We start from the raw sequence: 23548 nt of genomic DNA on the forward strand, positions 1-23548 counted from the left end.
TCATTCTGCCGACCTTCTCCTAGGAGTCACCAAATGGGTCCATCATGAGGTTGAATGGTTAAAACTTGCTTCTCAGCTAGCTCTTTTAAAACTCTTGGCTGTAAGTTATTTGGACCTGCTGGTTTTAAAATGTCTCACTTTGATAGCTGCTGTTTAGCAGCCTCCTGAAATATAAGCGGAATGGAAAGAGCATTAGCATCACCATGTGATATGACATCATCTGTTTTTCCCCCCAAACACAAAACAAAAATATTTATTGAACAATTCTGCCTTTTCTGCATTATTGATAATTCTACCATTTCCATCTAAAATGCACCAATAGCATTGTCAGGATTCTTTTTGTTCCTAATATACATTAAAAAAAAAACAGCCTCCTTATTGTCCTCAATGCTGCAGGCCATAGAATGTGCCTTGTGTCCCTTTGCTTCCCTTATCAATTTTCTACCAACCCTAGTTTCTGGTTTATATACTGTCCACTTTCCCCGTCCTTCCATTTGTTATTGCTGCTTTCACTTCCTCTCTAAACCAGGTCGGTCTGTGACCAGTACAGTCTTCTTCCTCAAGTGTGGAATAGTGGCTGTCGGGGCAAGTAGTCAGGTGTTTGGTAAACAATCCCCAATCAGTAGCCACATGGGTCTGATTAAATTCTTTCTCCAGGCTGCTTCGGTTCCTAATTCTTTTCAGCTTGATGAAACTGACCCTTTGAAAAAAGCAGGGAGGGCTGGGCGCCAGGACTCCTGGGTTCTATCCCCTGCTGAGTAGGGCAGGTTCAGCAGGGCTTTGTGGGCGGGCACATACCTGGGATATAAACCAGCCCCAGTGTGCGTGTGGCACAGGGCTGTAAAGCCAGAACTGCTGGGCAAATGATGGGCTTTTACAAGCAACAATAAAATTGGAATGACAAGGCCCCGCTCCCCCTTCACCTCCAGCCCCTTGGGCCAATCCCTCTGCCCAGAGTTCCCCGCCATATGGATCTAGCCCAGCCCTAGCCAGGGAGTTCCCCACTGAATACCGCCCTTCCCTGTCCTCCAAGGAAAGAACCCATGAATCCTGGCTCCCCGCCCCCACTGTAATCACTAGACCCCTCTTGCTCTTGGGCCAGCAGGAATGGGGGGCGGGTGGAGCCCAACCCTGGGGGAAATTTACCCTCCACGGGATTGATACACAGTTCAGCAGCTGTGACCTATTAGCACCCTCTTCCCACCCTGGAAGAACCCAGGCATCCGGCCGCCTTCTGCCATGGCAGAGCCAGCCTTGAGCCCCAAGGGCTTGTGGGGAGCAGGGGTGGCTGAATCTGGTGGGGGAAGGGGAAGAGTGGGGGGATCTCTCTGTCCATCACCAACACAAGCCACGTGGGAGGCTTGGGCCAGCCGAGCTGGAAGGAGAGCCTCCCCCCGCAGCCCCGCCCTGCCTGCCGTCTGTAACGCCCGGGCTCTGTGGCTGCCGTGGGCCCCGCGCTGGGGCAGGGGAGGCCAGGGGAAGGGATACCGGCTCTAAACCTTCGATCCAGCCACTGAGCAATGGCCGATCCAGCACCGCTGGGGGCCTCTCCTCCAGGTTTGGTGGCCTCTGCAAACTTGATCTGTGAGGCTTTCTTCCGCGTCATTGACGTTAACTAGCTCAGGGTCAAGAACCGACCCCTGCGGGACCAGCCCCTGGAAACCACCCCCCCATCCGCTCTCGATGGCGTGTCTCCATGTACAGGTACATTATGAGACCTGTCAGTTGGGCGGATGTGACTCCATTTAATGAGGGTCGCGCTCATTTCCTCGTGTTCTTGTTAATCAGTCACCAGCTCCCGCGCCTTGCCTGACACCAACGCTGTGACCTTCCTCAACCGAACGTGCAATCACAGCGAAAGAGCCTAGCAGGTGAGTATGACAGGGTCTAGCTTCCATAATCCCAAGATGATGAACGATGCACCCTCCTTTCATGCTTTATCAATCGAGTCCCGCATCAGCCACCCCATTATCTTCCCTGGGATCAAGGTCAGGCTGACCGGCCCATAATTATTTGGGTCATCCCATTTACCCTTTTTAAAAATTGGCACTCTAGTTTTCTTCTGGACCTGCTGTAGGGCAAAATCAACATAAACAGTGCCGTCAATTCCTCAGCCAGCTCTTTTCAAACTCTTCCATGCATATTACCACAACCTGCTGATGTTAAAATCACTCACTTTTGTAGCTGCTGTTTAACATCCACCTGAGCTACTAGTGGAATGGAAAGTGTGTTCGCGTTATCATATGCTATGACAACATCATCTGTTTTTTTCCCAGACACAGAACAGAAATATTTATTGAAAAATTCTACCTTGTCTGCAGTGTTGAAAATTCTACCATTTCCATCTGAAAGGGATCAATATCATTCTCAGGATCCTTTTTTGTTCCTAATATACATTTAAAAAAAAAAACACAGTATGGGCTTAAACTCTGCTTGCCATAGAGGTCTCCTTGTGTCCCTTTGCTTCCCTTATCAATTTTCTACAATCCCTAGTTTCTGATTTACATATATTACTATCCACTGCCCCTTTCTTCCATTTGTTATTTATTATTTTTATAGCTGGCTTCATTTCCTGGCTTTACTTCACTTCACTTCTAATCCTGACTCACAGCTCCCCTGTTCTAACAGTTCAACCTAGGAACAAGATGGCCCCTTCTGAAGAATCCTAGGAGAAAGTTGGCAGAAGGGAGCCAGGTTGTCTTGACCCCACCCTGTGCCTGACAAACATCTGCTCTGATACACCCTGAACTCTCCAGCGCCCTCTTCCCTGGCTGGTGGCTGGCCCGCTATCCCTGCGGGTCCTGTTGGTAGCCTGTGGGCGGGCTCCTTTCTGCCGCTCTGTCCCATTCAGCAGCGGAGAGAGATCAGCATTAATCCCGATCCAGTCAGGGAGGAAGACGGCCGCAGGCTTGAAGGACCGCAGGTAGGGGGAATTGGGGAGCATGTAGTTGGCCAAGTAGACGGTCTCCCCCCCAGCCAGGTAGCTGGCCCAAATGCCGAAGCTCCCGATGGTCATGATCGTGTGGTTGCAATGGACCAAGAGAGCGAAATCCCCCCACGGCGAGGACTCCTTCCCATCCCCCGAGAAATACACGTCTCCCCGCGAGGCATCGATGTTCTCCCGGCACCACTCCATCCCGTTGCTGGTCACCACGAAGACCGGCTCCTGGTACTTGTCCCGGAAGTAGCCCATGGCCTTCTCCAGGTAGGCCTTGTCTGCCACCACCCCCTTCCGGACCTGTGGCATCACCTGGACGTAGTCCCCTCTCCGGACGTGGACACCCACGTAGGTCACGTTCCGGCGCTGCCCACGCAGCCCGGCCAGGTACCGGTTGGCCTCCTCCTTGATGTGGTCATGGAAGGAGAACTCCTGGAGGATCTCCTGCCGGAGGTGGTGGTAGAAGGTCCAGGACCAGGGGTAGCCCGTCAGCCGGACGTATTTCCCCTCGATGTGCCTGTACTCCTCCGACATCCAATTGTGTAGCGCGTAATTCCTCCACGGGATGCTCCGGACCACATTGCCGGAGATCACGGGCAGGGTGATGCGGAAGAGCGGTGCCAGATGCTGGTGCATCTCGGGGAGGATGTAGGCCTGGTGCCCATTCATCTTGGCCAGGGCATAGAGGGTGGCGTATTCCCCCATCTGGTTCCCCAGGCGCCCGAGGGAGTTCACGGTCCACATGCCCCGCTCTGTGGCAGGGGGTGTGGTGGGGGGCAGGATGGGTGACATGGAGGAGGGGAGTCTCTGTCCTCGGGCAGGGAACCTGCCCCTCAAGTGGAGGAAGATGGAGAGGGTCAAGATGGCCACCAGGAAGACGGAGAGCTGGAGGGGTGACCGGAAGGGGACCCAGGAGACCAGGGCAGTCATAGCCAAGGTGAGGGAAGGAGGTTCCAGCCTGGGGAGAGAGGGGGTGGGTGAAAGGGGGGAGGAGCAGAGGAGGGGTCTTCCAGGCCCAAGTCCTACTGTTCCCAGGGTCCCAACTGAGCTGCCCCTACTTCAGCATCCCCCCATCTCAGTCCTGCCGGTGCCCCTCACTCCCCACCCACAGCCCCCTGCTAGCCCCATCCTGGGCTCCACCCAGCCCTGCCGATGCCCCTCACTCCCCACCCGCAGCCCCCTGCTAGCCCCACCCTGGGCTCCACCCAGCCCTGCCGGTGCCCCTCACTCCCCACCCGCAGCCCCCTGCTAGCCCAGCCCTGGGTTTACTGCAGGTGCTGGAGGTCAAGGCCGAGGGGACAATTTCCGCTTCCTTTTCTGATCAAAGCCCAGGAAAAGCACATACTAAAAATTCCTCCTTGGAGCCAGGACAATCACTGGGGGCCCAGGTGACCCTGACAGGGGATGGGTGAGTCCCAGCCCCACTGCTCCCGCCACTAGAGCCCACTCCCCTCCCAGAGCCGGGGAGAGAACCCAGGAGTCCTGGCTCCCGGCCCCCCTGCTCTACCCACCAGACCCCACTCCCCTCCCAGAGCCGGAGAGGGAACCCAGGAGTCCAGGCTCCAAGCCAGGCTAGTCTCTCCCTGTCTTGTGCCTTCCAGCTAGTATAAGAGTCTGGTCAGAAATAGGCCCCGACCAGCCCACCTAGGGCAGGAAAATGGTCCTGGGGGTCGATCATAGGGGCTGGGAGCCAGGAGTCCTGGGTTCTCTCCCTGGCTCGGGGGAGTGGGGTCTAGTGGTTACAGCAGTCTGCCCCACTCCCACTTTCTCATTCCTGCCTTATGACCCCCCACCCCAATTTGCCCCAGCTTAGTGCCCATTCCTGGTGACCCAGAAGGGGCACGATGGTCCCCACTGCCCCGTCTCTCCCCCACCCCCAGGCGCTCTCCCTCCAGCGCTTCCCACCCACCCGCCATCGCCCACCGGGCCACACCTGGCAGCAGGAAGGATCCAGCCCCCGGCTTGCACAGGTCCAGACTGAGGCGGCTGGTGGTGGCTGCACCTCAGGCTGGGATGGCCCCATGGGTCCCTGCCCCCAGGGGCGGGGACAGGCCCAAGGGGGCCGGGCATCAGTGGTTGGCTTCAAACCTCTGCACTGCCCCCCATGTCCCTCTTTGGGTGGCGGGGGGGGGAGGAGGGCATCACAGGGAAAGGTCACGTAGCCAAAACCTGGAGCCCTCCAGGCAGTGTGAGCCCCCTACAGCCCAGCACCCCCTGGCACCGCCCTGGGGCATAGGGCAGCCCCAACTGCCAGTGGAGAGCGCCCCCTGCTGGAGCTGGGAGCTCTGTGGTCCCTCCATGCTCTAACCACTAGATCCCACTCCCCTCCCCGATAGAACCCAGGCGTCCTGGCTCCCAGCTCCCCCGACCGACCCCACCAGCTCTCGGGACAGACGTACAGACACAATCTCTTTTAGAAAAATCTTTATTCCAACCATGTTTTTTTCCCTATTTGTTTTTAAAAGGGGATTTTCTCTCCCCCTGCCCCCCCCCTCAAAAAACCCGACACAAACACACCCAGCTGAGCTCCACCCCCGGAGGGGGGCTGAGAACCCCCTGGGTCCCCACCCTCCCCCACAGCTGGGCACATTCCCCGATAGGGTTCTCCCACCCCCAGCTTTGCACCTTGCGCCCCTAGCACCAATCCACCACCCCCCATCCTGGGATCAGCTGTAGGGCTAGCCCACAGGGGTGCAAAAGAGTCACCCCATTTTTCCAGTCCCATCCCCTCTTCCAGTGCAGAGCCCCCCCAAGTGATACACAGTTCAGCAGGTGTAACAGTGTTAGCACCCTCCCCCCACCCAGAAGAACCCAGGCATCCGGCCACCCTCTGCCTTGTCAGGGCCGGCCCTGAGGGGGCTGTGGGGAGCAGGGGTGACTGAATCGGGGTGGGGTGAAGGGTGGAATCTCTCTATCACCAACACATGCCACGTGGGAGTTTCAGGTCAGCTGGGCTGGAACAGGAGGTTCCCCCGAACCCTGCCTGCATAGCCCAGGCTCTGCAGGCCCCATGTAGGGGTAGGGGGCAGGGAAAGGGGGCGCTGCACCCTGTCAGGGGAGGGGCTGTTTCTTGGATGCTTCAGAAATGGCTTCGCCTCCTCCCTCTCCCAGTGAGGTAGGTAAGTGTGAAACCCATTTTTCAGATGGGGAAACTGAGGCACAGAGGTGACGTGACTGGGCCCAGGCCAAGGTGCAGCTGGGGTTGCAACCCAGGAGTCCTGCCACCCGCCCCCCCCCCCGCCGCCGCCCTTTCCCCTCACTCCCCTCCCGCAGCTGGGCACAGAACCAGAGTCCTGACTCCTAGCCGCCGCCCCCCCATCACTAAACCCCACTCCCCTCCCACAGCTGAGGACAGAAACCAGGAGTCCTGGCTCTCAGCCCTCCTGCGCCCCCCGTCACTAGACCCTGCTCCCCTCCCACAGCTGGGGACCAAACCCAGGAGTCCTGGCTCCCCGCTCCTACTGTCCCCACTATCCTTTGGACCCAGCCCCCCACTATGGAGAACCCTAAACACTATGTCATGCAGTAACTGGGGTGGGGTATTCAGATGCCCCCTTTAACCAGCCTGAGGTCACTCCCCCACCTCCCAAGCCAGTAAGGGGGCAAGGAACACCAAGCTCCAGGAATCAAGGGGGCCGGGGGCCGCCAGCCAGGACTTGTTAGAAATTAAGCCCTTTGGGCCCCACCCCAATCAGCCCCCAGGGATCAAAATCCACTAGCTGGGCCTCAGGGACCAAAATTGATGTGATCGCAAACCATCCCAGGAGCTTTCAATGCAGTCAGCCCAGGCCCCTTTTTCTGGGGGGCTTCCCCCCACCCCACCTAGGAAAGTTGTTTTTTTTTTTTAATCAAACACCACAATTCTCCCCTCACACCCTGACTCCAGCAGCTGGGGATCTGAAGGAGAAAACACACCGAACTAGCACCAGAGATTGGGGGGAGGAGGGACAGCTGCAGCCCCCACTGGGGTTAATCAGCCTTTGCTCCATTGGGGGTCGGCCGTAGGTCCTGCTGGGGGGCTGGCCCCCATGAGTCCAATGGAGCTACAGCCCACCGACACTGGGGGTGGGGGAAATCTGGCCCTTCCAATCTAAACGCAAGGGATGTCTCTGAGGTGAGAACTGGGGGATCAACCCGAGCCCCTAATGACTAACGAACTCACCATCCTGTACAGCCTGTTTGGCCCAGGTGGGAACCCAGGCGTCCTGGGCCAGGGCAGCATCTGAACGCCCCTCTGGGCCCCCACCAGGGGGCTGGCCTGCAAAGGATTAAGTATGCTGGGGAGACAGGGGCCCCATGTGCAGCCCCCCAGCTGTAGGGTGCAAGGCTGAGTTGGCATGAGCTGCTACCCAGGCCGGTCTCATAACCGGCTGCCGGGCATCTCCCTGTGCAGGATGCCAGGCGGTGGGCTGGTGCCCCCCACCGGGGTATCTGGCCCAGGCCCCACTGAAAGCCTTAGCCAAGGGCTGGGTGTTGTACACGGCCGGTGGCAGGACAGGGCAGACGTGTGCCCACAGTCTGGGGAGCAGGCGGGTGCGGGGGCCAGTGCCCTCCATCCTGATGCCCAGCACCCCGCTTTCCAGACAGTTCCCATTCTGGGGTGGGATCAAGGCCGGCACCCCCTCAAAGGCCCCATTGCCTGTCCCCCGAGCCAGCCAGTCCCCACTCTGGGGCTGGCACCCCCTAGAGGGGAAAGGCCCCATGCCCCATTCCCTGCCCCTGAGCAAGCCAGACCCTGCATGGGGGCCGGATCTGGGCCAGGGCCCCCGAGAGGGGAAAGGCCCCATGTCCCAGCAGCCTGTTGCACCCACTCCCCTCATCGGGCCTGGGGCCTCCTGCCAAACTGACTATAAATAACCCCAAAGGGTCCCGCTTGAACCAGACGCCAGAAGTCACCAACAAACCACCAGCGCCCCAGGCACCCTGGCGTGGGAGGGGGGTCCGGAAAAGCTCTGTCCAATGGGGTAGGGGGGTGGCTCAGTGCAATCCCTGGGGGGAGGGGGGCATGTGCTTCAGAGACCCAGACCCCCGCTGGACTAGAGCCTCTTGCTCCAGGAGGGGCTCCGGCTCCTGGGCTGGGGGGAGGGGGGTGGGTCAGCCAGGTGAGGAGGGAGCTGGGCCCCTCCCGGTCCCTGAGCCTCAGGCCAACTCCTCGCTGGAGGCCACGTCGAGGTCGATCGAGCCGTGGCTCACCACCAGCCGCAGGCGTTTCGGGGGGGTGAAGGGGTGAAAGGTCACCGTCCGTTTGGGCTCCTCCTGCTCCGGCCAGCGCGGCCTCACTGTCTCCAGGCGGACATGGGCGTAGAGGGAGAGCTTGGGGTCGTCTCTGCCCGGGGGGGCTTTGCTGGCCGGCCGCCGGCGGCTCGGGCTGGGGGGGTGGGACCTGGCAGGGGGCATGGCCTTGGCCTGCTGCCGGGCCATACTCCTGGTCAGACAGACCAGCTGGCTGGGGGGCTGAGGAGCAGGGGGGCAGAGCTGGGTATCCCTGGTGCAGCGCTCCAGGGCTCCATCGGGGGCCCCTGAGTCCCTGGCACGGAGCCGCGTGTCCCCAGAAGGGGGCCCTGAGTCCCCGGCATGGAGCCGCGTGTCCCCGGGGCGGAGCTCCAGAGCTCCACCAGGGGGCCCCGAGTGCCCGGGGCGGAGCTCCAGAGCTCCACCAGGGGGCCCCGAGTGCCCGGGGCGGAGCTGTGTGTCCCTAGCGCACAGCTTCAGGGCTCCACTAGGAGGCCCAGTGACCCCGGCCCGGAGCTGCAGGACTCCACCAGAGGGCCTTGTGCATGGGCGAGTCTCCTCCAAGCCCCGTCTGGGGCAGCTCCTGCGAGCAGTTCTGAACCCGGGCAGCTCCCAAGCCAGGGGGGATGCCGCCCCAGGGCCCTGCCCGGCCAGCCCCCTGGGCAGCCTGCCCCCCAGCTCCGCGTGGGTCGGGCCAGGTGGCGTGGGCCGCGGGACACCCAGGCCGGCGGCCGTGCAGCAGCTGTCGTCCCGCTGCGCCCGGCAGCATCTGCGCAGGGAGCGACGGAGGACGATGGTGCCGGCTGGTGCAGGGCCAGGCTGCCTGGCCCTGGGGCCCCACCATGGCAGGGTGACCCAGAGCGGCTTCCGCAGCCGGCAGCCGGCTCCCCCCGTGGCCTGGCAGGCCACGCAGTCGTGCAGGGAGATCCGCAGGTCCTTCACTGGGCCGGCGCCCAGAGCCGCGAGAGAGGAGGCCGGCCCGCGGCACGGGGCTCGGCGCTGGGAAGCTGTAAGAGGACAGAGAAACGGATGTCAAAGGCGCCGGGACGCGGCCCCTCTGGGGTGGGGCGCGGGGGCTGGGTGTACGGGGACCCCTTGCCCGGCGCTGGGTGTATGGGGACCCCTCGCCCGGCGCTGGGTGTACGGGGACCCCCCCCGCCGTTCCCTGCTGAGCTCCCCCAGGCCGGGGCTCCTACCGCAGCCACGCTCCCTCCTGCGCCGGGCCCTGCGCCGCCGCCGCATGCTCTGGTGCTGCGCCTGCTTGGAGCCCCGCCCCTTCCAGCGCTGCAGCCGCCCGTCCGTCTCCCGGAGCAGGTATTTCTTCTGGGCTGAGGTAGATTGCGAGGGGTCCTTCTTCCGCAGCCGGAAGGCACCTTCCCCCTTCCTGAGGGAACAGAGACCTTGCAGACTGGAACCCAGGAGTCCTGGCTCCCTGCCCCCCGCTCTACCCACTAGGCCCCACTCCCCTCCCAGAGCTGGGGAGAGAACTCAGGAGTCCTGGCTCCCAGCCCCCCCCACACACACTTTACCCAATGGACCTCAGTCCCCTCCCAGAGCCAGGACAGAACCCAGGAGTCCTGGCTCCCAGCCCCCCTCCCCCACAGGCCAGCCCCCCCACCTCTCACAGGTGCGGCATTCGCACAGCTCGTTGTTCTCCCCGAAGAAGCCGTCGCCATAGAAGCAGGTGATCTCGTCCTCCGGCTCAATGTCCCTGAGTACCTTGACGCAGGCCGTGTTCCCCTCCGTTGGGACAAACTGGGGGGACAGGGGGCATCAGCCAGGGCCCCACTGGGGGACAGGGTGCAGACACTCCCACAGGATTGGGGGGGAGGGGGCCTGTCCCTCCCTGGCCATGAGGAGTCCACAGCACACGTCAGCTCCATCCCCCAAGCCCCCACAGCAAGGCTGATCTCTCCCCAATGCCCCCCAGCTCTCAAAGCCCATGGCTAATCAACCCTAAGCCCCAATTTACAGATGGTGGGGGTCACTTCTCCTTGCACCTCCCTTCCCCAGGGTCTCACATTCAGTGGGAGAGAACCCAGGAGTCCTGGCTCCCCCCCAACCACTAGACCCCTCTCCCCTCCCAGAGCTGGAGACACAACCCAGGAGTCCTGGCTCCCAGCCCCCACCTGCTCTAACCACTAGACCCCACTCCCCTCCCGGAGCCAGGACAGACCCCAAGCCCTCTTACCTTGCAGTTCGGCCTGCAGTCTGGCAGGTTCCGCGGTGGGATAACAGGAGACACAAGAGAGACAAGCCAGAGAACAGGGTCAGACGCCTACGACTCCCCCAGGCTCAGAGCCCCACACAGCCCCCGGGGACCCTCGGGGTGAGCGAACCACAGGCTGTCGCTCGACAGAGTAGCCGAAGTACGAAGGGGTGGTACACCTCCTGCCCCTCTAGGGGGCGCCAGCGCCCATCCAGCCCTGGCCAAGGTCGGACCGTGGAGAACAGACTCACCCCTGCCAGTGTCAGAGCTGGTGCTCTGTGACCCTCACAGCACCGAGACCAAGGGGTGGCGGGGCCAGGGAGACAGATCCCACTGCTGCCCCCCAGACAGAACCCTGCTGCGCAGGCAGAGGGAGGTTTGGGTCTGTGCAGATCTCAAAGAGAACACGGGGCTCAGGGTCGGGAGTGAGGGGCATCAGCAGGTCTCGGGGCAGCTCAGGGCTGGGCTAGCAGGGGCCTGCAGAGCGGGAGTGAGGGGCACCGGCAGAGCTGGGGGAGGGGGGAGCCCAGGATTGGGCTAGCTGAGTTGGGAGTGGGCGGGGCCCAGCCAGGCTGCGGGAGGAGCCCAGGGCTGGGCTAGCCATGTCGGGAGTGGGTGGGGCCCGGCCGGGCTGGGGGAGGAGCCCCCGCACCGTGGTTGATGAAGGTGGCAGGGGCTGGGGGTGGAGCCCGGGCTGGGCTCACCAGGGCAGGGCCCAGCCGGGCTGGGGAAGGAGCCCCCCGCACCGTGGTTGATGAAGGCGGCAGGGGATGAGGGAGGAGCCCAGAGCTGGGCTCGCCGGGGGGGGCCCGGCCGGGCTGGGGGAGGAGCCCCCCACACCGTGGTTGATGAAGGCGGCAGGGGATGAGGGAGGAGCCCAGAGTTGGGCTCGCCGGGGGGGGGCCCGGCCGGGCTGGGGGAGGAGCCCCCCGCACCGTGGTTGATGAAGGCGGCGGGGCCCAGCCAGAGCTGGGCGCATTGCTTGCGCGTGGAGTACATGATGCTGAAGTCGTTCTCCCCGGCCCGCAGCAGGCTCTCGTCCGGCTCAGTCAGCTCCGCGATGCAGCCCACGAGCAGCTCCAGCTTGTCGTTCTTCCTCCTGCCGGGCATTGGGGGATGAGTCAGGGGGGCCTGTCCAGCCCCCACCCCGGGCGCTCGGGGGTGGGGTGCTGGGGCTGCTCAGATGGGGACCCCTCTGGGGTGGGGCACCGGGACTGGTTAAACTGGAACCCCTCGCCCGGCACTGAAACACAGCTGCTCTGGGCTGGGGCGGGCGGCTATTATACGGGGACCCCTCCCCTGGTACCAGGACATGGTCGCTCTAGGGTGGGGCAGGGGACTGGTTATACGGGGACCACTCACCTGGTACTGGGACATGGCCACTCTGGGGTCGGGTGCGGTGGGACGGGAGGGCTGGTTACACGGGGACCCCTTCCCTGGCACCAGGACATGGTCGCTCTTGGGTGGGGCGGGGGGCTGGTTATACGGGGACCCCTCACCTGTCACCAGGATGTGGTCACTCTGGGGTGGGGTGCGGGGCTTGGTTATATGGGACCCCTCACCCAGTGCTGAGATGTGGCCCCTCTGGGGTGGGGCACGGGAGGCTATGTACATGGGGACCCCTCAGGGGAGGGGGCTGGGTATATGGGGACCCCTTGCCCGGCACTGGGCTGCGGCCGCTCTGGGGTGGGGCGCTGGGGCTGGGTATACGGGGACCCCTCACCCACAGGGGTGGGGTGAGCTGAGGACCCCGTACCATGATTTTGTGGACACCACCTGGGCCCCGTTGGTCTCCAGGGAGTAGCGGCTGCACGGCAAGATCACGAAGCCGCTCTCCGGGAGAAAGATGCGGAGGTAGCGGAATATCTGGGGAGAGAGGATTCGAGAGGAACCATGAACCGGGGTGAGAACCCAGGAGTCCTGGCTCCCAGCCCCCACTACCCTCCTCTAATCACTGGCCCCCACGCCCCAGCCCGGGCCAGGACAGGACCTGGGACTCACGTGGGTTTTTAGCGCCGTCTCCTGCTGGCGGCTGCGGCTCTTGAAGTACGGGCCGGCCCATTCACCCAGCATGAGGGCGCGGTAGGCGGCGTCCAGGTCCCGGCGCCGGCGAAACGCCTCCACCGCCTCCCGCAGGTGGTGCTGCCTCCGGATGGCGGGGAGCGGGCTGGGGGAAGGAGAGAACTGGGGTGCTACAGAGTCCTGACCACGGCCCCCCACCCCCACCCCTGAGCCCCACCCCAGCCCTGCCGGTGCCCCTCACTCCCGACCCACAGCCCCCTGCTAGCCCGGCCCTGGGCCCCCCCAGCCCTGCCAGTGCCCCTCACTCCCGACCCACAGCCCCGCCCTGACCTGACGTTCATCTTGTGGGTCTTGAAGCCCAGGTAGGAGTCGAGCACCAGGCTGGTGGCCAGGTCGTCATTCTCGCACAGCTCCTTCGCCGTCACCCGCGTGGAGCCCATGGTCCGGCCAGACGCATGCTGCTGGCCGCTGCGCGCGCGGGGGGAGAGGGGCGTGAGCAGGCCAGACAGGAGCAGCCCCGGAGCCCCACCCCGGGGGACCCTGCAGCTCCCCCGGGTCCTCGGCATCTCTGCCCCACCCAATTCGGGCAGAGTCTGGCAGAGGTGGGGCATTTGGGGCTGGGCCGCGGCCCCTCTGGGGTGGGGCACAGGGGACCCAGGGATCCCTGCAGGAGAGAGCAACCCTACCCCGCAGCCCAGCACCCGCTCCTCCGTCCCTCCGCTCGCAGAGCCCCGGCCCCGGGGGGCCCTTCAGCAGGTAACAGGAACCAGGAACGTGACAAAAACAACAGCCTGCGAACCCCCCACAGGCCACATGCAGCGGCTGCATCCCCCCCCCAAGCCGGGGAGGGAACCCAGGCGTCCTGGCTCCCAGCATCCCCCCCCCCCGCCCAAGCCAGGGAGAGAACCCAGGCGTCCTGGCTCCCAGCATCCCCCCCCCGCGAGCTGGGGAGGGAACCCAGGAGTCCTGGCTCCCAGCATCCCCCCCCCGCGGGCTGGGGAGGGAACCCAGGAGTCCTGGCTCCCAGCATCCCCCCCCCGCGGGCTGGGGAGGGAACCCAGGAGTCCTGGCTCCCAGCATCCCCCCCCCGCGAGCTGGGGAGGGAACCCAGGAGTCCTGGCTCCCAGCATCCCCCCCCAGCCGAGGAGGGAACCCAGGAGTCCTGGCTCCCAGCATCCCCCCCCCCACCCACCCCCGAGCCGGGGAGGGAACCCAGGAGTCCTGGCTCCCAGCATCCTCCCCCGCCCCCCCGCGAGCCGGGAAGGGAACCCAGGAGTCCTGCCCCCCCCAAGGGACCCGATCCGCGGGGCAGCCGGCGGCGCGGTGACAAACCCCGGGGGGCTCCGTGGCGCCGCCGCCAGGACTCCTGGGTTCTCGCCCCACCCGGCCACGTGGCTCCGTGCCTCAGTTTCCCCTCTGCGGGCGGGGGCCGGGGGGGGCGGTTTCAGCGGCCCCACCCCAGAGAGAGCCGCCCCCGCTGCGTGTGGGGAGCAGCGCCCGGGGGGGGGGGCGGGCGCTGGGCACAATGGGGGGGGGTCCAGGGGGGGCGGGGCCGGCGGTTGGGGAGGAACCGCCATCGCTCCTCCCCCTCCCGCGCGCACGCGCGCCCCCCCCCCGCGGCCGCTCGCGCCTCACCTGCCCCAGCCGCCGCCGCCGCCGCCGCCTCGGCCTCTCTCTCGCCGCCTCCCCCGGCGGGGCCCTCGCGGCCTTCGCCCCGCCCCCGGCGCGCGGCCCATTGGGCCCGACCCGGCCCCGCCGCTTCCCATTGGGCCAGCCCGGGCGCCTGCCGCTGCTTGCCCCGCCCCCGCCCGCGCGGCCCGCGCCTCCACCCGCCGGCGGCCGTTGGGCGTTCGCCGTGTTTGTCACCCGCTCGTCCCGCCCGCCTGGCTTTCCACTCTTTCCATGGGCGCGCCCCGGTGTCTGTCAATCTTTCGTCCGGCCCCTTCTCTCCCCATTGGGTTCCTGGCACGCAACCACCACCCGCCCCGCTCCTCAGCCGCATTCTATTGGACTACTCGGGTGCCAATCCTGTGTTCCTGCCCTCTGGAGACCAATTGGTCCCTTTCTTAGCATCTCCGGGATCTATTGCTTTTCACAGCTATCAATCTAATCTCACTCCCGCCCACTCACCGAGAAAGGACCGCCTCGCGGCCTCTACCAGCGTCCATTGGCCGATGCCCCTGTCGATCATCCCCGTACTTCCAGTGTCCTCTCTGATTGGTCCTAGTTCTTCTTATTCTATTGGACAGTCAATCTGGCAATCACTACGCTTTGTCACACCCTGCCGCAAGCCCGCCCATACTCCTCACTGATTGGCCCACTGCCTCTGTTTATTGGCTCTAACAGCTGCCAATCATCTATTGTTACCCAGGTAGCCCACGTGAATTACTAGTGGGGGGGGTGTCTCAACAAAACTTTATTGACAGCCCACTCAAGTGCACAGGAGTCCAGAGTTCCTATAGGCACTACAATAAACAGTTGGCAAACATATTGGCCACTCCTCATGGTGTAAATAAAGATAGACACAGGCAAATGGAAAAGGGGGCCCCTGGGTCCAAGGCCAAGCAACTTTATCACCAGCCCCTCTCAGGCACGTACAGGCCTTGCGTTTTTGTAGGCCCTACAGTAAACACTTCATGAATATTTCTCAAGCTTTAAATAAAAAAGAAAAAGGAAACGGGCTCAAAACAAGACAAGCGGGTCGGCATCGCGCAAGCCCCTCTCGGGCCTTGAGTTTTGGTAGGCCCTAGGTAAACATAAACCTTCACCAGCGGTTAAATCCAAGCGAGGGGGTTTCAGAGGTGGGAAGGGGAACCAAACCGGGTGCAGGGGAGGAAGACTCCTCAGAGCCACACGCTGAGACGGGTACGGAACAGTCTAGGGTGGGGAGCATCTGTTAAGCCGGGCGAGGGGGGTCCCTGGATAACTAGCCCCTGTGCCCCACCCCAGAAGCAGTCGCACCTCTGGGTCCCCGTATAAACTCACTCCTGGCTCCGGGACGCCTGCAGGCCAGGCAGCGGATATGGCCAGGCCAAGGTCTCCGGACGTCAGCAGGAACAAGCTGTCAGAGGACTCTCACACCCTGGCCCAGACTCCCTGGGGAGCCGACCGGGCTCGGCTTGGATGGAGCCTGCTGTCGAGTGACCCCCGACCACCCCGAACCGCTGGTGAGTCCCAGATGGGGCTGTCGGGGGAGGGATCTGCTGGGGGCAGACTGACTGTGGGGCGGGATACGGGGGTCTTTCCCCATGAGGGGGCGCCGCCTCTGATTTGGCTCCAGGCCTGGGTGGGGGAGCCAAATCCCTGGGGGGATTCTGGCCAAGAAGTCCTCGCTCCCAGCCCCCCTCCTCTAGACGCCACTCCCCTCTCAGAGCCGGGGAAAGAACCCAGGAGTCCTGAGTCTGAGGCTGGCTGTGGGCGCAGAGCCCCCCTGTGTTGGGTCGGGGTGAGCCCTGCCCCCCTGCCCCGTGGATAAGCCCTCCCAGGTACAACCCTCCACAACGTGCACTTTGGCCCCAGCCAGCTCCCAGGGCTGCTCTCTGTCCCCGGGGTGGGGCCATGCCAAGTGACAGGGCCCCTGTGGCCCCAGCCACACACGGGAGCAGAGAAGCCGGGCGGGCAGCTCAGGAGATGTCTCTGTGACAGAGGCTCAGAGGGGTAGGTATGTATCAGCCCAATCTCATGTGAGGGAAACTGAGGCACTGCGCCGGGGAGCTGAGGTCAGAAGTGGTCGCAGCAGGAAAGGAACCCAGGCTCCCAGCCCCCGCTGCTCTAACCCCTAGACCCAACACAGGGGGGCTGGGATAGAGCCTCCTCCAGCCCAGATCCTGGTGGGGAGAGATATTTCTTGCTCCTTAGTACACCCCAGCCAGGAGTCTCTGAGACCCCCCAGCACTCCCTCCTCCCCAGGGCAGCAGCATGGGGCAACCCTGACCCTCCTGCATGTGGGGGAGGGACATTAGAGGCATCCTGTGCCTTTAAATAGTGGGAGGGGGCTAGGGTGGGGGGTGTTTTAAAGGGCTCCCCCAGGCTGCAGCCTCTCTTTGGTGGGGGGAGAGAACCCAGCCTTCTGGAGAGGGAAGGAATGGGGGGTGGGGGCTCTCCTCCCTCACCAGTGTCTCACCCCCTTTCCACTGTTTAGGTCTCTGCCATGTGGGGCTGGGCCCTGCTCCCCATCCTGCTGGCCATCTGCGGCACCGTGGGCTTCTGGGTGGTGTAAGTAACATGTATGGGGGGTAGATGAGTCCCCCCCCCATTCTGCCTGGGGCTCCCTGCCTGCCTTAGGTGGGGAACGGTGCATGGGGCCTTTCCCCTCCGGGGGGGGGGGGTGCTGGCTCCCATCCAGCCCCAGGGCAGGGGCTGGCTGACTCAGGGAGTAGGGAATGGGGTATGGGGCCTGTCCCCTCTAGGAGATGGGTCAGAGGGAGGACGCTGAGGAGGGGGTTTGATGGGGTGACTCTGAGGCCCTCGGCTCCTGCTCCCCTTCCCTTCGGGGGCCAGCTTGGTCACACACACACCCCTGTTCCCCACAGATACACCATGTCCGTGGCCAACGGGTCTGTGAACGTCACAGTCATGTTCCCGTATATCAGGTAGGTGGGTCAGATGCTGATCTCACCCCCGGGATCAATCCAGAGTCACTCCTGTTTGCATTGGGGGCAGGGCGGGGTTCTGATCTCAGCCCCCAGGGGACAATCCAGATTCACACCAGACTGCAGTGGGGGTAGGGCTGGGTTATGATCTCAGCCCCCGGGGACAATCTGGAGTCACTCCTGTTTGCACTGGGGGTAGGGCTGGGTTCTGATTTCAGCACACACCCCCCTGCCACCAGGGCAGCGGGTGGTCGGGCAGGATCAGAGCCCGGCTGTACCTATTGGGGTCTCTCTCAGGGATTTCCCCAGACCCCCTGCCGCCCTCCTCCCCCCAGTGACATGCCGTGTTGCCAGTTTAGTCGTGGGTTGGAAATGTGAATGGAAATTGAAACCTGAATCCAGGCTTCGAAAGCCTACCCAGTGTCTGAGAGAAAGCAGAAGGGGCTGGAAAAGTCTGAACCAGGACTCGCCGCCTCCCGCCGCCGTGATGTAAGACAACGTCGGCCCATTCAGTTGGGCTGTCTTGGCCAGCCTGCTCATTTCAGCCGAGGATTTATGAGCCAGGTCTGCGCCAGCTCTCCCCCGACGGCTCGCGATGAGCCAGGGGTGGGTGGAAAAGGCTTCAGGGCCAGGCGGTATTTACACGAAGGCACCGGCTCCGCCGAGGCGTCCGGCAGCCAGAGCTGAGCTGTGGGCGTGATCGATTTTGGCCGGTGTTGGTTACAAATCGCCCGAGTATTAAATGTGGGGGGTCATGACTTGTTCTCCTGACTGTCCGAGTAAAGGGCAGCAGAGCTGTCCTTAGCCTGCCTGCACGCGGGGGTCTCCCTCTGGGCTTCCTTCGTGCCAGGGCTGAGCCCCCGGCCGTGTGTAGCCCTGGGGCCTCCGGGCTTGTCTCCTCCGTTATGAAAGTAACAAACTTGCGTGAGCCCCGGCACCTCTTGCCTTAGGAATTAAGCCCCAGTCACCCGCTAAGCAGGAGGTTTGGATGCCAGATCCTAGCGCGGGGGGGGGGGGGGGCACTGGTGTTTTGCTGGGTGGGGTGGGCGCTATTTGACCTGCTCCTGTTTCAGATAGTAGGCTCCATTGAGCGTCTTTTGGTTGACGTGACCGCTAAAGCTGAAATCGCAGATACTCCGCTCTAAGTGCGGAGACCCGCTGTGGGACGGTGTTTCTGTGGAGCAGACGCCCCCGCCCGCACCAGCAGCCAGATTTCCCTCCCACCCCCCCAGAGCTGAAATCACTGAGCACCGGGGGGGGGACAGGACGGGACGGCGAGAGCCCGACTCGCAGGGGTCCCGGTGGCAGCACAAGGTGACGGCGCAGGGCCACCGGGGACGGAGCGGGGCAGTGAACGGCGGCCCGACAAGCAGCGGCCAGAGCATTGTTGGCCACGGACGTGCTCCCACCCCGTCCCTAGCTCAAGAGGTCGTTATCTTGGGGAGTGTCTGGACTCAACTTTCTGATTATTCTAGTTATTTTCCGGTCAAAACGGCCAGACTGGGTCAGGCCAATGGTCCCTCTAGCCCAGTGTCCTGTCTGCCGACAGCGGCCACTGCAGGGTGGCCCTGAGGGAACGACCAGGACAGGGACTCGTGGGGCGATCCACCCCCTGCCGTCCAGCGCCTGGCGACCAGAGGCGGGGGACGCTCAGCGCGTGGGGTTGCATCCCTGCCCGTCCTGACATTTTTCGGTTTTTACTATGGTGCCATCCAGCCCACCTTCGCCCTCATGGTCTCGCCCCTTGTCAGCCCCCCCTGCCGCCCATTTCAGTTCCCCAGGAAAACACTGGTCTCTCTCCTCTTTCCCAGCACCTGCGGATCCGACCCTCCCCAGAGCTGCATCTTCGGTCAAGTGCTGAACATGGGGGCGTTCCTGGGTAAGTGACCCTGCAACCAGCCACCTCTAGGGGGCGCTGGCTCCTGTCTGGCCCCGGGACAGGGATTGGCTGGCTCAGGGGGGCGGGGAATGGGGCGCGGGGTCTTTCCCCTCTAGGAGGCGCCAGCTCCCATCCGGCTCCAGGGCAGGGACTGGCTGGCTCAGGGGGGCGGGGAATGGGGCGCGGGGTCTTTCCCCTCTAGGGGGCGCCGGCTCCTGTCTGGCCCTGGGACAGGGACTGGCTGGCTCAGGGGGGCAGGGAATGGGGCGCGGGGTCGTTCCCCTCTAGGGGGCGCCGACTCCTGTCTGGCCCCGGGACAGGGACTGGCTAGCTCGGGGGACGGGGAATGGGTCATGGGGTCTTTCCCCTCTAGGGGGCGCCGGCTCCCGTCTGGCCCCAGGGCAGGGACTGGCTGGCTCGGGGGGCAGGGAATGGGGCGCGGGGCCTTTCCCCTCTAGGGGGCACCGGCCCCTCTGACCTGGGCTGTCTCCCTTCCCAGTCATCCTGATCAGCTACCTGCGGTTCCAGCAGGTTCGGGCCTGGGGGTGTCCCTGCGCCCTGAACACGGCCGGCCTCTGCCTGGGGCTGCTCTGTGCCCTAGGGGCCTCTGTCGTGGGCAACTTCCAGGTACGGTGCTGGGGGGCACTGCGGGGGGGGGGGGGAGGCTCAGCTGTGGGTGCTGTGTGGGGGAACCAGGGGAGCCCAGCAGGGGACACTGGTCAGAGGGAGGGGAGCCCAGGGGGGTTGGGGGGGGGAAGCTGTGCGTGGGGAGCCCAGCGGGGGGGGGAGGGCGCTGCGGGGGGCGCAATCCCACCTGCTCCCTTCCTGCCCTGGCAGCAAAGTAACCAGCTGGAGACTCACTTGTTTGGGGCGTTTCTGGCCTTCGTCGTGGGTGTCGTTTATTTCTGGGTCCAGGCCGCGCTGACCAAACGGGTGAAGCCGCATCCTGGCGGGCGTTGGATCGGACCAACCCGGTTCTGTCTCAGTGCGGGCAGCACGGCCCTGCTTGTGGCCAGTATCCTTGGCGTGGAGGAGCACCGGCAGGGCTGGGGGGAGCTCAGGGCCGGGGTGGCCGGGGCTGTGGGTCGGGCGTGGGGGGCACCGGCAGGGCCGGGGTGGCCGGGGCTGTGGGTTGGGCGTGGGGGGCACCGGCAGGGCTGGGGGGAGCTCAGGGCTGTGGGTCGGGCGTGAGGGGCACCGGCAGGGCTGGGGGGAGCTCAGGGCCGGGGTGGCCTGGGCTGTGGGTCAGGCGTGAGGGGCACCGGCAGGGCTGCGGGGAGCTCAGGGCCGGGGTGGCCGGGGCTGTGGGTCGGGCGTGGGGGGCACCGGCAGGGCCGGGGTGGCCGGGGCTGTGGGTCGGGCGTGGGGGGCACTGCCCAGCCGTGGCCCCTTGACTCGGGCTCCGTGTTCGCTCTGCACGGGCTGGGGCTGAGGTCGGAAGCCGCGGCCTGCGAATGGACCTTGGCCCTGATCCTCTTCCTCCTCTTCGGCCTCTTCGCCGTGGATTTCCGGCACATCGAGTCCTGCTCCGTGGGGCTGCAGCACCGGGCGCCCCCCCCTGCCCTGGAGCTGGGCGCCGCCTCCACCCAGACCCTGGCGCTCTAGCCCCGGCCCCACCCGGACTGTGCCCCCCACGGCTCTGGGGCAGGGACCCTTGGATGGCCACCCCCAGCTTCCACCCCCCCTGCTGCGGGCACTGCTGGCGGGGGAAGCTTGCAGCGCTGGGGGCTGGCTGGCGGCTGGGAGCGAAACTGGGGGAGCCACGGTTCTTGTGTGTGTGTGGGGGGGGGGGAATGTTCACAGACCCCCTTATTTCCCCCCTCCCCCAGGACAGAAGTGGTCTCACCCCCCCCCCCCCCCAGACCGGGCTGTAATAAATGTGGGATTTCTCAGCTCTGGTGCCTATGTCACATTTGGATGGGGAAGGGGCCTGGCCCTGCCCCCCCAGCACCGAGAGCTTGGGGTGGGGGAAGGAGCAGAAATTGCCCCCCATACCCCACTCTGCCCGGGGGGGGGCAGGGCATTGCTCAGAACGGGGGGTTGGAAGCTAGCCAGAGCTAGGACACCTGGGTTCTTCCCCTGACGCTGGGAGGGGAGTGGGGTCTTGTGGTTGGGGGGGGGGGGTTTCCGAGCCAGGACTCCTGGGTTCTCTGATCAGCAGGGGGCTGATGAGAAAAGGCCGGTGGGCGGGGGGGTTACAATCCTCTCATCTCCAAATGTTTTTTGGGGGAGGAGGGAGAGATACAGACCAGCAGGTTGGGCTGCACCCCGAGAGCGCCCCACAATCACTGTCTGTCTGGTTCATCTACCCGGAGCACCCGTGAGGCCGGGGGGAGCTGGCGCCCCTAGAGGGGAAAGGCCCCGGGCTCCATTTCCCCCCCCCCCCCCGCCAACTCCCCAGATTCCTCACACCGGGGTTTGCACCCGGCTGGGGGTACCTGGGTTTGCTGGCACTGATGGGTGGAGTTTGAGGGCTGTGGGGGGGCTGGACTGGGGATGTGGGGGGCTGAGTGGGGTTGAAAGTGAGCAGTGTGTGGGGGGGGAAAGGAGGAACAAACTACTGTAGCCCCCTGGGGTGATTGGGGTGGGGGGGGGGAGGCTGGGAGGGGTGGGAAGGGGTGGAGGGAAATTTGGGGGGGGGCAGCAAATAGAGAGTTGGGGGCTGGGGGACATCAGGGGCGGTGGTGGGGGAGGGGGCCTGGAGGGAGTGGCTGGGACTGGGATGTCTGAGTCCAGGCGGGGTGGGGGTGGGAGGACAAATGGTGTGAGGCCCCCCCCGTGGGGGGGGTGGTTCTTGGTCAGTTTTTTCTGTTTGTATTTTTGTTTTTTTTTAGCATTACTGACCCCAAGAGAGCGGGGGTGGCACAGAGCGAGAGACACGGGGGGGGGGGCAGCGCTCGCAGGCAGCATGCAGCCCAGCTCCCACCAGGGTCGCCCGGGGGCGGGGGGGGGGGGCACCGATGTGGGGGGGAGCCGCCTGACCCGGCCCGAGGGGGCTGCAGGATTCCTTTGGAGCTGGGAGACCCAGCGAACCCACAGGTTCCCCTCGCTCCCGCCCCGCAGCCCCCGGCCCTGCCGGTTCCCCTCGCTCCCGCCCCGCAGCCCCCTGCCAGCCCGGCCCTGCCGGTTCCCCTCGCTCCCGCCCCGCAGCCCCCTGCCAGCCCGGCCCTGCCAGTGCCCCTCGCTCCCGCCCCGCAGCCCCCTGCCAGCCCGGCCCTGCCGGTGCCCCTCGCTCCCGCCCCGCAGCCCCCGGCCCTGCCGGTGCCCCTCGCTCCCGCCCCGCAGCCCCCTGCCAGCCCGGCCCTGCCAGTGCCCCTCGCTCCCGCCCCGCAGCCCCCAGCCCTGCCAGTGTCCCTCGCTCCCGCCCCGCAGCCCCCTGCCAGCCCGGCCCTGCCGGTGCCCCTCGCTCCCGCCCCGCAGCCCCCGGCCCTGCCGGTGCCCCTCGCTCCCCACCCGCAGCCCCCTGCCAGCCGGGCCCTGCCGGTGCCCCTCGCTCCCGCCCTGCAGCCCCCGGCCCTGCCGGTGCCCCTTGCTCCCCACCCACAGCCCCCTGCCAGCCGGGCCCTGCCGGTGCCCCTCGCTCCCGCCCTGCAGCCCCCGGCCCTGCCGGTGCCCCTTGCTCCCCACCCACAGCCCCTTGCTAGCCCAGCCCTGGGGTTTTGGCCCACTGGAGAAGCAGTTCCCAGAAGCTGATGCAAGCCAAGGCGGATTGTCCTTCACTTCCTGTCCTGAACGGTCCCTGCGCTCCACGCCAGAGGGACCGTGTCTCATGATTGATCCCAGGCTGAAAGGGAATCCGGGGGGCCGGGAGCAGTCTGGGACATCGGGTCCGGTTTGGTCCATGTTGGGAATCGGCGCAGAGGGCAGCAGGGGCTGGCAGAGGGAAAAGTGGAGGTGGGGGGGCATCTTCCTTTTTGAGCTGCTCCTGGATGGCTCGGTGTTTTTGCTCTGGCTATGCCCCCATGTAAATGCTCTTAACCAGCTTCAGATCGCTTTAGTTTAAATCTGGTTCCATTTTCCATCACCTTTTGTAGCCAGGGCTCAGAACCCACGCCTGACCGTGTGTGCGCGAAGGTGAGAGCGGATGCCCCCCAAGCTGTGGGGTTGGCGGACACTGCCCTGCCAGCCTTTCCAGGCCGGTTACCCCCTCAAGCTAGGGAGCGGGGAAAAGCCCCCCCCCAGCCTTGCCCCAGGGCGGGGCAGGAGTGGTGCTGCCATGGGCTAAACCTGTTTGATTTGGTGCCACTTTGAGCCTGGGTTTTAACCAGGTTTCAATCTGGTTTAGCGGCTTCCCTTGCCGGGTGGGGTAGTGGGGGGGTGTCCTTAACAAGAGCCGCCTAAGGCTGGGTTAGCCCCTAAGCATGGACGCTTTTGTCTGAGGTTGGCCTGGTCTGCACGGAAAAGTTACGTGGGCCGACTACTCCAGTCCAAACTGGCTTTCAGCCCCCCGGAAGGGGGCGCGGGGTGAGTGGGGCAAATGGGTTGCTGTTCACGCTGGGTAAGAAATCATTGACGGTGGATCATGGCTGCTGTGAAGCGTGTCTACACTTGGGAGTGGGTTTCACTCCAGTTTAACAAAACCGATTCAGCCCAGTCTACACGCACTCAGGGCACATGGGTTCGGCAAGGACTCTCGTTCCCGGCCTAGGCGGAGCTCCTTTTGTGACCGGCGACGT

General features: G+C 64.4%; 4 protein-coding genes across 4 annotated transcripts in view; 1 reads left to right on the forward strand and 3 right to left on the reverse strand.

Moving 5' to 3' along the window:
* Window positions 1–23548, reverse strand: part of TNNT1 (troponin T1, slow skeletal type) — a 94933-nt gene that overhangs the window by 53054 nt on the left and 18331 nt on the right. The gene's annotated exons all lie outside the window — the stretch shown is intronic.
* LOC141976693 (galactoside alpha-(1,2)-fucosyltransferase 2-like) lies at window positions 2378–4937 on the reverse strand. The gene is made up of 2 exons (XM_074937809.1): window positions 4872–4937; window positions 2378–3896 (listed from the first exon to the last, which is right to left on the reverse strand). Exon 2 carries the CDS (start codon window positions 3866–3868, stop codon window positions 2666–2668), a length of 1203 nt encoding a protein of 400 aa, XP_074793910.1. The 5' UTR covers window positions 3869–3896; window positions 4872–4937; the 3' UTR covers window positions 2378–2665.
* On the reverse strand, window positions 8009–12869 carry KMT5C (lysine methyltransferase 5C). Its single transcript, XM_074937848.1, has 8 exons — window positions 12732–12869; window positions 12381–12546; window positions 12136–12245; window positions 11315–11478; window positions 10362–10381; window positions 9789–9925; window positions 9367–9554; window positions 8009–9177 (listed from the first exon to the last, which is right to left on the reverse strand). Exons 1-8 carry the CDS (start codon window positions 12839–12841, stop codon window positions 8078–8080), a joined length of 1995 nt encoding a protein of 664 aa, XP_074793949.1. The 5' UTR covers window positions 12842–12869; the 3' UTR covers window positions 8009–8077.
* Window positions 15936–20673, forward strand: TMEM150B (transmembrane protein 150B). Its single transcript, XM_074937826.1, has 7 exons — window positions 15936–16062; window positions 16543–16616; window positions 16934–16993; window positions 18805–18872; window positions 19372–19499; window positions 19710–19887; window positions 20278–20673. Exons 2-7 carry the CDS (start codon window positions 16552–16554, stop codon window positions 20475–20477), a joined length of 699 nt encoding a protein of 232 aa, XP_074793927.1. The 5' UTR covers window positions 15936–16062; window positions 16543–16551; the 3' UTR covers window positions 20478–20673.

The sequence above is a fragment of the Natator depressus genome, chromosome 23 (genome assembly GCF_965152275.1).
Source record: "Natator depressus isolate rNatDep1 chromosome 23, rNatDep2.hap1, whole genome shotgun sequence".
NCBI classification, from domain to species: domain Eukaryota; kingdom Metazoa; phylum Chordata; order Testudines; family Cheloniidae; genus Natator; species Natator depressus.